At 49.9% G+C, this 14,078-nt stretch overlaps 1 protein-coding gene across 1 annotated transcript; it reads right to left on the reverse strand.

Moving 5' to 3' along the window:
• Positions 1-9,029: 9,029 nt before the first annotated feature.
• On the reverse strand, positions 9,030-13,486 carry SLC16A6 (solute carrier family 16, member 6). The gene is made up of 5 exons (XM_009876451.1): positions 13,248-13,486; positions 12,506-12,649; positions 11,654-11,782; positions 9,895-10,716; positions 9,030-9,271 (listed from the first exon to the last, which is right to left on the reverse strand). The coding sequence occupies exons 1-5, from the start codon at positions 13,480-13,482 to the stop codon at positions 9,030-9,032; spliced, it is 1,572 nt and encodes a 523-aa protein (XP_009874753.1). The 5' UTR covers positions 13,483-13,486.
• Between the last annotated feature and the right edge of the window lie 592 nt (positions 13,487-14,078).

Consider the following 14,078-nt stretch of genomic DNA (forward strand, 5'->3'; position numbering starts at 1 on the left):
CAGCTGCTCCCCAGGGAAGGTCACCCGCTGCCCTGCACAAACCAGCGCTCACCGAGGGCAGCAGCACGTCCTCAAAGCCAGAGCATCACTCTCGAGGCCTCCTGGAGGGCAAGGTGTCCAGCAGCAGGCCATCAGCATCACCGTCAGGATGCTCTGGGCAGATTTGGGGGCACCCTTCTATCTGGGACCCCATGCCCGGCTGGGTGGGAGCATCCCATGGTGGGAGCGGGTGCCCGGCCCCCACCTGAGCTCCTGCTGAGAACCTGCACCTCACACGGGGTGGGATTACAACATCCGCGGCGTGCGTCGGGCAGCCTCATGTTTTAACTTCCTCGCGGGATGAATTTCACAACCCCTACGTTAGTTTGTGTTTCAGCTGTTGCTGTAGATACTGTAGCTTCTGCCTGCACGCCTCTGCTTGTTTTTCTCATCTTTCTACGGTCTTACAGACGTAAAAACCGAAGGAGCACACAAGTTCAGGGTTTCCAAAGGAAACTGTGGTCTGAGACATGCAAAGAAATGTCAGTGGTGCAGAGTTATACTTGTGGTTAGTAACTGTTTATTTGTTTTGCTAAGTAGAAGCAGGTGTTACAGAAGAGTCAGGCTGTTTGGGGAAAGAGGCAGAGGAGTTGAGTTGCTCACAGGGGCTGGGGGTTGAAAACTTTCTAGCCCATATCAAGCATGTTGGTTTTAAATACAAAGGCGGCGGGGAGAGACAATGGTTTTGCTTTAGTCATTCAACGCTAAGATTAAAATCTTTCAGCTTTCTTATTTCATTTTCGCTTCATGTGTCGCTTCTTGAAAACCTTATTATCAAAGAATGTGTGAAGATTGATAGTGACGTGGTGGCAGGAACCAAAAAGTGTTCACCAGAACCCCCACGAGCACTCTGGGAGAGCCACAAGGGGTTATTAAAATGCCGTGATGTGCTGCAGGACTAAAGCGTGTAACCAGAGCGTATAGTACATGCAGAAGAGCTCACGTGTTTAAAGGGTTACTTTCTGTCATTTACTATGGACTATTTTAAAATTTGCTGTCTGACAAGAAACTACCAGTGCACTAAAAATTCTTCACCGAAAAGCTAATGTTTGTATCATCTCTTGGCTGACACCGGTTGCTAACATGATGCTTCAGTATTTGGTCTCTGCTGGTGCCTCGTGTATCCAGGAACGTTTGTCTTCATCGCTCTTGAACCCTCCTTTTCTCAACAGGATCTGGGATGTGCCGTGTCCCACACAGCTGCAGGCGCTTCGGGCGGTTCAATTCTTTATATCTCGCAGGATGACTAATAACAGCGCAGGGTGCGGATGTAAAAGGGTGTTTGCAGGTAAATCAGGTTCACCGATATAATTGGCGCTTTGTGCGAGAGATTTAATTTCCTGTGTCAGGATGTTATTTTTAATTACTGTGACCAGGATTTGGTAAGGCTTCCGTTTTTCTTTCCATCACCCAGGTAGGATGCTTCCTCCTCTGTGCTGATAAATTGACTCCCTCAGACCAGGGCCCCAGACCAGGCTGACGGCAGAGAGTTCCCACTGAGCGCAATTTTCGGGATTAATGTTTTGCTCTCCGCTTCGCTTTTGCGTTCCCTTCCTGGTCTTACACACTGTGAGCAATTAAATTCTCTAAAGCATGCAAATTATCCGCTATTAGAAGTACACACCAGCGTATGTCTATAGATACATATGTAAAAAATTACTCTTTTGAAATAGAACCAGCACGTTCTGGTATTTATGGCTGTTGTTCCCTTGCTTATTAAAATTGAATTTGACGCAAATATATAGTTTATGCTCAGTTATCACTTTGTGCACTGTTATGGGAACAGTTTGATCCCCTCTGCTACACCGAAGGTGTGTTTTATCAAGAAGAAATCCAACATGTAGGTCAGGCTGCAAGATTGGTGTCTAGTCCTTGCAGACAAACACCTGAGGTTGACATTCCTGTCTCACTCAAAGCTGTGCAAAAGAGATGGAACAAAAACCTCTGAGATGCAAAGCGGCCAGTGTAGATCTGCAAAGGACAGGAATTATCTCAGTGGAAATGTTTCACAAACTAAACCTTGAACATGGTTTTGTATTTAAATATTTGGGGGAATCTGCCTCAGAATTTGCTCCAGCTGCTGTGGAGGGAGCAGGTTTTCACCTTCTCTTTTCTGTTGATTGCGGTATTGGAAGAAGCTGTGAAGGGCTCTGACTTCTCATTGGGGAAGGCAGGAGGAGAACAGCCAGCAAATGCCAGAGGAAACAGAAAAACCACCTTTATGCCTCCACAGCCCTTTCCAGGTACAGTTTCTTTAATGTATTTTTTCTTCTGGTGGAGCACAGCGAATTGCATGAATTACTGAAGGGGGGAAAGTCTCGCAAGGCAGGTGGGGTTGGGCACAAGGGTTGCTAAAGCTGCAATTTGGGGTTTTCAAGCACGGTCAGGGATGAATCCCCTATGTGGATTAATGTAGCTGACGTTTGAGCTAAAAAGGCCATATTTTGCCAACAGGGAGCCCGTGACAGCATCTCTGTCATGCACGGGGGTGGGACGTGCCTGCTCTCGCCCACGGGGGATTGTGGGGGCTCCTTGGTGCAGCCAGGGGTGGGGGGGGACTGGGATTCACCCTGGTGTTCCCTGGTGGTGCTGAAGCAGCTGGCAGGAGCCCTCCCAGGGGTGCGGGAGGGCTGCGGCGCCCGATAGCGCCAGGGCTGCCCCTCGGCGGGGCGCGGGGACAAGGCTGTGTGTGGCTGGTGCTGATAAGCCGGTTGTTGCTGTGTCCCCGGGGTGTGTGAGGGAGAAGGTGCGGGTGATCCGAGTGTTGGGTGGCTGTTGCTTGGTACGGAGCTCGCTGGAGGCCTGGGGCTGCAGCAGGAGGAAGGGCAGGGAGTGATTTCATGGCGGGCAGGGAGCCCTGCGGTGTGTGGGAAGGACCTGGCTTTGCTGGAGGTTCAGTTCCGAGCAGGGCACGGGCTGTTGCTGTGCACGTGTTTTCCAGTTTCAAGTTTCCCGCTGTGCACGTTGCAGTGTTCAGCAAAGGCTGGCTTGTCCTCCAGTGCTGGGACAAAGGCTGGATCTAGGTCTGTTCCAGCTGGTACGATTCTATGATTCTAGGCTGCTTTTGGAGGAGAAGCATCTTGTCCTGCATCCTCAGGGATGCATCCCATCCCGTGGCGGGGCCAGCTTCTGGTGCCAGGACCTGGAGGACACCCTGCCCTGCTTTTCCCTCTTCTCTGTGCAAACCAGAACCTGCTTTCAAACCTGGTGCAACTTCTCTAGGAGAATGTGCAATGTGGGAATGTCAGGGTGTACGAACTGCTGCTCCTGCCTGCTGATGCTGCCTCTCAAGTAGAAGTGGCCACACGTGTCCAGGTGTCCCCAAGTCACCGCTGTGCTCCAGCTGCTGGGGCCAGCTCTGGCTGGGACACACGAACTCTGCAGAGAGAAACAGGGAGGCAGACCTGCGAGGGGAAGGGTTTGGGTCCCGTGCTGTGCCTGATAAAAGGCTTCAGTGGCAAGTTTGTTGGAGCGACGGTGTCAGAATTAGACCTTGTCACGTACCTGCCTGTCCTTCAGGCGATCTGTGCGTCCGTCACTGCGTTAGGCGATCTGTGCATCCGTCACTGCGTTTAGTCATTCATTTCCAGTCAGTTTATACTCGCTGAAAGAAATCTTCCCTGCCATCATCCACAGCTTGGAGGTGGAGCAGGGGCTGCGTGTACGGGCTGCCAAGCTGGGGGTTGGGGCATTGGGAGCGGAGCTGCCCCTGCTCGCTCTGTCCCCAGGGCACGGAGGGTGCCTGGGCGAGGGGAGGATGCTCAGCTTAGGCTGGAGCACCACACTGTTACTGTGCACAGGCTGTAGCGTGAGTGGAAAGCTGCCCTGGCAATGTTGGTGCTGGTTGCCCTGCGCCACCCGTGTCTGTATCGCGCCGGCCTCAAACCCCAGATAAAACTTCACAAATATCCTTTGCTCTTCGCTGGTGATTTTGGTTTTGTCTCTTTTTGCAACGTGTAAAATAATAAAAAAAAAATACCAGCCACATCAACAGCAAAATGCAAAAGCCTTGATGGGCTTAAAATGCCTAATTTTGGTAACTTCCCGTAGCACAAGCACGAGGTGATGGAGATGGAAGCGAATTAGCGAGGCAGAGAGGCAGGACGGTGGATACTGGCGTCACAGGGGAGGGCAGGAGCGCGGGGTGATGCTCAGCACCCGCTTTGCCATCGCCCGACTCGGTCTCGCTGCCGCTCGGGCTCTTTGGGGCTGGTTCGGGCCGTTCCCCGGGCAGGCGGAGCGCGGCAAGCAGCCGGCAGCGGGTGAAGTAGCGAAAGACATTCACGACGTTAATGAAAGCTCTGACAAAAAGGAAGCGAGGGAAACCATTGTCTCCTTGGCCTTATTCTCATAATGTCTGCGTGTAATAAGTCTTCTGGTTATGCTTGTGGCTTCTGTGACAAAGCAGTGATTTAAGGGGCTGTCTTTACAGAGGCAGAGCTGCTCTCACGGGCCAAAGCGCTGGTGAGTAATATTTTACCACAAATTGTTGTAACTGGAGCTTGACAACTGCAGTAGGAAGGAGGGTGGGGGATTGCAGCTGATTTATTAGATGACTTACTGCGATTTGCAAGAGCGAGCTTTATGCTAGTGCGCACCCCAAATTTGCAAACCCTGCAAGTAAAAGTCCGTGCGAGTGAAACCAGGGAGGGGGAAAATCTTGTGTTTTGCTGCCAGGATCCCCACCCGGATGGGCGGGCAGGACGCAGGCATCGCCGCTGCAAACCGGCTTCTCCCGCTGGCAGCAGCTGGGGATGCCCGGCAGCGTTTCCCGCGCGTCGCCGGTGGGAACGGGGATCGGGTCTCTTGGTGTGGACATCAAGCGTAAAAATAATTGCTCTGGGCAGCAGCGCGTTCCCTCTCGGCCTTCCCACCAAGCCAGAAGTTAAAGGGATGTTTCCCTAAACCTGACCCGTGAAGCATCTTGAAGAAGAGCTCTAAGGAGGGAGGAAGGCAGGCTGCTGCTCGGGCTTGCATCGCTGTGAAAATTCAGGTCATGTTTACTACAGGCAGCTGGAAAATGATGATCTCAGATGCTAACAAGTAACATCTGAAGGGAAGCGTTAAAACACTCAAGTTGTTTTGTAAGCACCTACTTTATTTTTTTTTTTCCAAAACCAGTTTAGCTATTTTTAAAGATTCATTTGTCCCCTTAAGTACCTGATGGTGGCTTTTCTACCTCAAGCGAAAAAAGAAGAGGAGGTTGCCCTTCCTTTTAGTTTGAAATGCAAAAATGGTAGTTTGTTGGTTTTTTTAAGACCCGCAAACAACAAACCGACCCACTGTACGGCTTCCTTTCTGCTTGACCCACTGTACAGCTTCCTTTCTGCTTCGGAAAGGATAGCTACCTACAGTCTGAGGGCTTTTTGTCCTCCTGCAAGCTGACCTTGTGTAATTTCCTTTATTTACATTTGGCTGGCACTGGCCTCATTCACTACAAGAGTTTATACAACCCCTTTAAAGAGGAATTCCAAGGCTTGCAGAAGCAAGCTCTGCCCCGTGTTGTCCTCTTATTTACCAGTACAAAGTAGCTATATAATGCTGCTGAATAATAAGTGTTCTTATCTTATCTGGCCGTAATGCCTTTGTACCAGGATAACAGGAGAGGTTGTGGGCAATTAATTTAAACCAGGTGGGAGAAATTGTCTCTATGCCGGGAGACATCTGATAGTGCTAGTTTCATGTGCTTTTATTTATGTCAGCAGCGTGCAGCGTTTGTAATGCTTTTTTTATATATATTTTTTTTTTAGGGGGGGTGGTGTTGTTTTTGAGGAAGCTGTTGCACATACTGTTTGTTCACTGCTGTTAATTGAGCCAGAGTCAAATCGGGAGACAGATTAGCTTCCCGGGACTTTGGTATTTGCGTTAGGTCTGTGCCGCTTGCGTGCGTGATCACCTCTGTTCTAGGACTTTTGCAACCGGAACGAAAACAAACTGCACTTGATCCGTGTCGGTGGCGTGACGCTTCTTTCAAGAAGCAGTTCATTTGCAACCCTGACACACACACACACTGATGCAGCCTCACTCCACGTAGGGTTTGGTGATGCTACAGGCTAAGCGGGGAAAGGCTCGTTTGAGCTGGTGAGAAAAGAAATAAGGTTTGAGGGAAAGAAAATTGCCCTTTAGTGCCACTATCCTGCTATTTAGTAGCTTCATTTCTGATACATGAGCCGCCTGGCATGGAGAAAGTATTCTGCAACCCAGAGATGATAAAATAATTACATGATTGCGTGCTTTGAAGGCACGAGGATAATGTTCCTAAGTGCCACCAATTCAGTTACTAATCGGGGGAAGAAAAGGCTCCTTCTAATCAGGCCTCCCCGGGTAAGGGTTTACAAGAGAACCCTTGAGGTCAGCACTAATCTACCAGCTTCCAAGCAACTCCTTCAAAAGAACGCAGAGGATTGCCCAATTTTGTGGGGTAAACAGGCTACTCGGGGCTGAGGAAGCGGCATGTGACAGCGAAGGCTGACCCAGCCTCATCCTCGGGCTGCAGAAAGAGGGAGAGGAAGAAAGTTTCTTCATTTGCTTTATTTTTAAAAAAAAAAAAAAAAGAAAGGGAAAAAAAAAAGGAAAAAGTTTATTGCAAAACTCAGTGTTTTTTAGAGTATTTCCAGAGTCCACTGGGTAGGTTACAAACAAATCAGTAAATCCTGCTTTGAACACGTTAAAGCCTGCTTCTGGGTCTTCTGTGCCCGCACACACACAAACTCACTCGCTCCCCTGCTCGTGCCGCTACACAGACAGGAACAGAAACGTACTGTGAGGTCAGTGACAAACACAATATTTGATCCGTATTGGAAATCGCTTTAAAAACAAACGGAAAAAAGACAATTACAGTAGAACCTCGCGAATCTGCAGAACAGGGAGCTTCCACACACACGCAAAACCTGGAGGCCTTATTCCACTTCCAAGCAGAGTTGTAATAGCAAAGTGCTGTAGTGAGGTCTCGTATCACAAAGACTTCAATAATCTTACAACGACAGCCTACAGAACATTTACCAGAACGCTTGAAGGATCATAAATTAACAATAAATAAAAAGCACATCGTAATGCAACGCCGTTATTTGTTCATTTACTCACTGATTCACAAAACTCTAGTTCTCCGTAAGGGGTCTTCCAGTCCTGGGTGCAACGCAGCGAGGTTCTGCTGGCCGTGATAAAGTGCTGAGGCAGAGGAAGGACGCGAGACCGCAGGTCCCGGGCAGTGAGGATGAATTGCTCGAGCCGCTTGGTTGCAAGAGTGCCTGGTTCTTTCTTTCTTTTTTTTTTTTTTTTTCTTTTTTTTTTTTTTCTCTGGACATCTAAGACAGGAAAAAACAAATCAAGCACCTTCCCAAAAAGAGGTTGGTTTTTTTGTTGTGGTGGGTTCTTTTTTTTTCTTTTTTTTTTTAACAGATTGTCCCACATTTCTATGGCTGGTAGAATACAGACAGGTCAGCGGAGCAGTTAATGCATGATGCCACTTCCACTTAAGTACACAGAAGTGCTGGTTTGGATTGGTTTGTTTTTTTTTTTCTTTAACCCAGACCAAAACAGACTTGTTTTATCTGTCCCCCTGAGTTGCTTAGAGGCGTAAGATGCATATAGGTGGGGTAAGCAAGCTCGTGTCGCCGCCGTGAGTAGGAACCTCTCCCGTTAAGACTAAACGAACAGCGAGCACGTTGCCTTTTATCGTGCCTTCAACGTGCACAGGCTCCAGTTCATTTCTCACTGAAGGCTGCAGGAAAAAAAGAAAAAAACCAACAAAAAACCCAACTTTGACTGGAGGAGCAGGGAGAGCCAGGGAAGGGGGTACAGCTCAGAGCAGCCCCCCTCAGAGCTGACAGCTGCGGGGCGCAGACAGCGAGGGGCTGGGTAACGGGGGGGTTCCACATTTATTGGGTGATGCAGCCGAGATTTCCTCGTGCACCCATAAGTGAAGGTTTCGGGTACGTTAAGACAGACGGGGCCAAATTCTCCCTGTGGGGCGAGGGCTGGTAACGGCAGCGGAGCTGGGTCCACCGACACCAGCTGAGGCCTTGTGGAAAGGGATGTTGGAGCTGTAGTTTATTACTTTATGTCCTTTGTTTAAATAACAACTGGGTTACCTAAGACCTACCTATTTAAAAGAACAGCTACACTCTATGCTGTAAGAGCAAATTTCCCAACAATTTCACAAGCTAGCAATACAAGATAGGCATTGAAGAGACTGATGTCGAGACAGCTTTCCCTTATGCTAAAGATGATTTTTCCTCTCCAGTTATTTAAGCTAACCTCCTTTAACCATCTTAGAATAAATTAATAAATACTAGTTAAATTAGAAACAGTACGTCAGATCCGACTATCAAGAGGAAACAGTTCTAAGGATACCAATCGGGAGAAGAAAAATGATCTTATGAAATATGTGCAGTAATAACTGGCCATAAAGACACACGGAGCCTCCCATTTCCCGGCATTTGTGACTTTCAAGTTAATTAGAAGAACATTAGCAACGGTTTTGATCAGTTATCTAGCCTAGCCTCCTCCTCAAATCTAAAACAGAGTCCGTATTCTTCCAGGGGAAGATTGAGTTGGCTACTGGTGGTGTACAAAATGCTCATCTCCAGTTCATATCATCAGTGTCTTGGCTGTGTGGAGTTTGTAGTAGGGGATGGGTGAAGACAGGCAGAGGCTGAGCTGCTTCTGCTGTTGCTGTTCTCAGTTTTTCTGGGATCAGTTGAACCTTTACTTATGCTTGTTACCAGGAAAGCAGGAGCGTGCATCACATCTTCATGCTAGGCAGATGTTATTCTTATGTGGCTATCCGTATTTTCTATGGAGCTTTCCATTGTTGGTTAAAAAGAAAAAATCTCTAATAATTAAAAATAAAAGATTTGTTGGTAGCAACTGTTCACATTTAAAATTCACATTCCCTTTAGAATGTAGTTTTAAAACGTGGAGCAGAGCTGATGGTTTTCCCCAATCTTAGGCCTCTCCGTGACATCAGATGGAGAAGGAGCAGGTTTTATTTATGCTGTGCTTTCACAGGCTTTTCCTGAATTTTCTGCTTTTGCGATATCCATGTCAATAAAGTCATCTGGTAACTCTGGCAGAGCCCGCGCCGTGCTCTCCTCCACGGGCTGCTGCCGGCGGCGGCACAGCCCAACCTTGCACGGTCTCACCAGGGACAGAAACACGGCCCCCAGGACCATGCCAGCAGCACAGGAGTAAAAGGCTGAGCTGTAGTTCTGTGTCGTATCCACTAAGACACCTACGGAAAACACATTTACAGCAGTTAGTCACAACCCACTCTCCCTCGCCCGTTCAGCCCTCCTATAGAGAAGATTTTTAATCTGTGTCCCACCACATCATTTTATTTGCGGTCGAAAGAGACTGAGACAAACTTCAAAAAAAAAAAAAAAAAAAAAAGGAAAAACGTTGTGTTCGAGGGTATATTGTGTCATCTTCAGGCAAGTCAGAAGCCTCCGGGCGTTGCACGGATGCTAAGCCCGAGATGCATCAGGCATCTGTTTACGATGACAGAGACTTCACCTTTCCGCAGCGTGTGGCAGAAACCCGCGCGCAGCGAAAGCGATGGTTCTACCGTTTGCTAGAGCCTGAAGTGATGCCAGTTTTAGGTTTCTAACGGGATCGGGGCAGCACTGCAGTATTTTCCTTCCCTCCGAGGTTCCTCAGTGGAGGCTGCCTGATCTGTGGGACTCTGCAGAGCTGCATTGCAGCAGTCTCCTGGCTCCGAGAACCTCCTAATACTAGTTTGCAGGGCTTTGAGGACAGTAGCGCTGCCAGAACACTTTCTAGAGAGAAAACAGCACCAGTAGCTGTCAAACACACCAAAAAACAGACAACCCCAAAGACGAAAAGTTTTAAAGTTACCTGCAACGGGTGGTCCAGCCAACCCAGCTAAGCTTTGTATGAAGACATAGACTCCAGCTGCAGAAGACATCTTGGCGATGCCGACCACGTCGTCTTCTGCCAGGAGGGGAATATGCGTGCCTGCTACGGTGCCGAGCATGAACCCAAAAAATATGCTACATGTCATCAAGCCCCAGAATTCAGAGGCAAAAGGGAAGGCAAACAACGCTACGGACAGCAGAACGACGCAGATGAGTTCGATGTAGATCTTGCGGATAGGCTTTTTGTTGAGAACCCAGCCAGCTGAAATCCTCCCAAAGACCTCCGCGATGGCCATGGCCGACAGGATGTACGCGGAGTGGTCTTTGCTGATGCCAAGGCTGAGGCTCAGGGGGATGATGTAGAGGGAGGGAGCGAAGAAGCCCAGGGTAGCGAACAGGCCAAAGAATGCATAACAGATAAAGCTATAGTCTCTCATCACAGAAAAGTCCAGTAGTTTGGTTTTTGGTTCTGGAGGGGTGCTGTTATTTGCAGCAAGTATCTGTACGTGTTCCTTTGGTTCTTCACTTTTCGGCTCTGCTTTGGTGTGTCCAGGCACATTGCTGGGTGAGGTAGTTATTTCTACTCCTGAGTCTATGGACTCTATTGAGGTGCGTGTTTGCTCATTTTCAAGCATGTACTTTGTCTCTGTGGGCTCTTCTGGAGGCTGTGCTTTCACTTCTTCTTGCTCTTTGATGATAATGGGTCGCAGCAGTGATCCGCAGATGACGATGCCTAGCTGCAGCACTCCGACAGAAAGGAGGCTGTATCTCCAGCCAATCTGCTCCTTCAGAGCAGTAATTGCTGAGGAAAAAGGGCAGAAAAAGAAGAAAGCATAACTCAAAAAGCCTGTAGTTACACGAAGGAGCTATTTGAATTTACAGCTAGGGAAGCAACGGAGCTTCATCACCAGAGGGTCCCAAGCATCTCAGCTCTTGCAGAGGCTGAGCAGGACTCCCTCCTGGTCCATCCTGACCTGGCACACCCAGAGGTCTGGCACCCACATTCCGCCCATCAGCTGCGGCAGACAAGAGCTAGGAGTTCATTTAACACCTGGCTAGCAGCAGCTGCCCTCTAGGTAGCCACTTCTGAGGGCTCAGCGAGTTTGGGATGAAGGTGGGGTTATTTTTGGTGAACACGAGTGAACTCAGTGTTCAAGTTTCCTCTCTCAGCTGACGTCACCCTGAACCCAGCTACTAGAGGAAGGCTCTTACCTCTACTTGGAGGTGCACTGCTTAATTATAAACCTTCGATTTGCAATCGAAGCACCTTTGCAGCAGGTATTAGCTGAAAGCAAGCGTGCACCGCAGGAGACCACCTGAACTGCAGAGGACAGGGATGTGCTGCCTGGAGGGACCGGTCCCCAAAAGGCAGTTGGGCAGCCCACTAACCTTTAGGAGCAGTTATGTGCGTTTTAAATAGCTGGAATTTCTCCGTCTTATTTTTAGCCTGCCAGATCTATATAGGGAACCCGTCGGGCTGCGTATCAGTGAGGCACGTCCCGCTCTGGCGGCCGATGCCGGGGAGAGCTGTTAGTTAGACCAGCCTCTAAGATTACTTGTAACCCTGCCTGCAGGGCACGAGAGCCAGGGGCATGTGAGCAGCCACCTGTGGGCTTCAGCAGCTCATGGGAGGGTCCATGAGCACCCTGGTACAGGTGGCTTTTGGCTCCCATTTGCTTGGGAAAAGGGTCCAAGTGGCGTCGTGCTTTAGTGTGAACCGAGTGTTGGGGGCACAGTACCTGGTGCAAAGGAGAACACAGCGAAACATTCTCCTGTAGATGCCACTGCTGTGACCAGCGAACGTCTTTTGTCAAAATACTGTGACAAAATGGTGACAGTCGGGAGGAAAGAGAGGCAGTATCCGAGGCCTGTGAATAAATGCCAAAAATTGCCATAACAACAAGTAAGGGAGGGGGAAACACCGATGCGAGAACACGTTAAGTCAGCTTTCCCAGTGGCGAGATTACAGTATCATTTCGGCCAATTCGGCAAGTCACCCTGGAAGAAAAATCATTGGGGAAACCAGAATGTTATTTTTTTTTTTAATTAGAGGGGGAAAAGAAAAGAAAACAAAAACATCAGAAGCAAGAGACCCAACCTCCCAAACCTGCTAGATAATGCCTTGTGTTCCCCACCAGCCAGCGGGGTCCACTTTCAGGACCCCCTCTGCTTAAAGAGTTTGAGCCTGCAGGAATTCTGTCCTAAGCAAGGCAAGCTCCTGGCCATGGATGTGAGCAGGACACCCAGGCCAGACTGGAGAAGAAGGAAAAGTATCAGAAAAAAAAAAAAAAGAAAAAAGAGGAAAAGATAAGAGGGAGAAGACAGAGTATTTGATCCTGCAAACAGCTTTCATCTGCCCAGTGATTCCAGTCAATCAGAAGCTGCATTAGGACAGGGGGTCTGCAGGACCAAGTCCCGACGGCAAGCAGGGACAGAAAGCCAAGCCCTGAGCCCAGGTCATCGCCTCCGCCAGGAGAGCGAGGGCAGCTCGGAAGGGGCAGCAGCATCTCTCAAGCAACCCCCCGCCAGGCAGAGCCGCGCTTTGCGGGAAGCTGCGGGAGCGAGCGAAGCGTTCGGGCAGGACAACTCACCGGAGACGACGCCGATGGTGATGTACATTTCCACAACGGTGCGGGAGAAGGAGGCAGTGACCATGCCCGTGCTGATCAGCACCCCTCCGGCCATCACCACGAGGCGGTGACCGAAGCGATTGCTGAGGACCGTTGACAGAGGAGCTGGGTGGGCAGGAGAGGAAGAGAGCTAAGTCAACACTCAAGTCAGCAACTTCAGCAGCTGCCACCTCCTTCGGAGGCTCTTCTCACACCCCTGCCTGGGTTCCCGTGACGTGCCATCCCCCCAGCCTCACGCAGCAGAGCATCACCCCGGAGCACAGCCCAGCTCGCGGCACATACGATGGGCTAAAAATCATCCAAAAAGACTAAGACGGGTGCGTGGCAGCCTGGGACAAACCTGCAGCAACATGCAGAGGCACCAGTGGGTTTCAGTGAGGCTCAAGTTATTTCTAACCCTTTTCACTTCAGAGTTAGGGTTCAAAACTCTCTTTTGCCCCCGTTGCTGATGAGAGCTGAACAGCTGGGCCAAGCTCAGCAGCAGAGACCACATCCTTGAAGGACAGGAGTTGGGGCTCAAAGGAACTGCTGGGCTGAGACCGACGTTTCTTGGCATTTCAGGAGCATGCAGCCTCTGGGGTTTATGGCTCTTATTAACATCAGGGCTGTTAAAGACACAAAAGTCGCAGCTATCGGGTCCTTGCGTGCTGAGTCAGCAGCACGACTGCCCCTTGCACTCGCGCCGAGCGCCTGCTCCTCTCACCTGTGAAGGTCTGCACAAACACACATATGGATATTATCCAGGATATCCTGCTGTTGGTTTCGTCAAAGCTTTCCATCAGGTCATTAAAGAAGACCCCAAACGATTTTAGAATGCCGTACGTTAGAGCCTCCACAAAAAAGAAAGCAAAAGCAATCGTCCAGCCCCATCCTCCGTCAGGCACTTTAGTATAAACATTTGGAGCCGTGCACGGCATTTTTACAGTTTTGACAGTCATTTTGATCTGGAAAAGAGGGGAGAAAGAGCCAGGCATCAGTTTAAGACGAATATTACTGAAAGAGGCACAGCCTAGCAGCTGCAGCATCCCTAGGGCAGGGCTGCAGCCAGTCCCTGTGCTGCCCAGGGATTAAACGCAGGAGTTGGGCTGAAGTTTCTGCCTTTGTCATCTGACGGGGTTCATTTCTGCTGCTGCCCTTTGAGCCCAGGACCAGAAACTCCGCTGAGCACCCGGGCGAGCTGTTCCCATCAGCAAAACCCAGCACCAGGGAAGCGTCATCTGTATTCTGGTGTGTGGGGGTGGATGGATGCAGTTTGTGAAAGATCCACTGCAGGATTGAAGCGCGGGCTTGTGGAGCCCCGAGAACTCCCCAGGAGCATCCGTCCTCCCCACTGCACCCTCCTGCTGCCCCGGGGTGTCCCGTGACACCCCCGTGCCACCTGATTGCTGCAGGGTCGGGCAATGGCCCAACCGCACCCCAGGGTGTCCCTCGACCCGCTGCTGGCCCTCAGGGTGGGGGTGACTCCTGGGGAGCCTCTCTGCTCCCCAGAATGGCTGCTCCAGGGCTGGTGCTGCAGCCTGGCGACAGAGGGGGA

Source organism: Apaloderma vittatum, unplaced genomic scaffold (genome assembly GCF_000703405.1).
Source record: "Apaloderma vittatum isolate BGI_N311 unplaced genomic scaffold, ASM70340v1 scaffold25189, whole genome shotgun sequence".
Taxonomy (NCBI): Eukaryota; Metazoa; Chordata; class Aves; order Trogoniformes; family Trogonidae; genus Apaloderma; species Apaloderma vittatum.

Coding starts and splice junctions, on each gene's coding strand:
- SLC16A6 (XM_009876451.1), bottom strand. CDS start 13,482: ATGACTGTCAAAACTGTAAAAATGCCGTGCACGGCTCCAAATGTTTAT. Junction 12,650..13,247: donor GTTTGTGCAGACCTTCACAG/GTGAGAGGAGCA, acceptor CTGCCCACCCAG/CTCCTCTGTCAACGGTCCTC. Junction 10,717..11,653: donor TGTGTTCTCCTTTGCACCAG/GTACTGTGCCCC, acceptor CTTTTTCCTCAG/CAATTACTGCTCTGAAGGAG.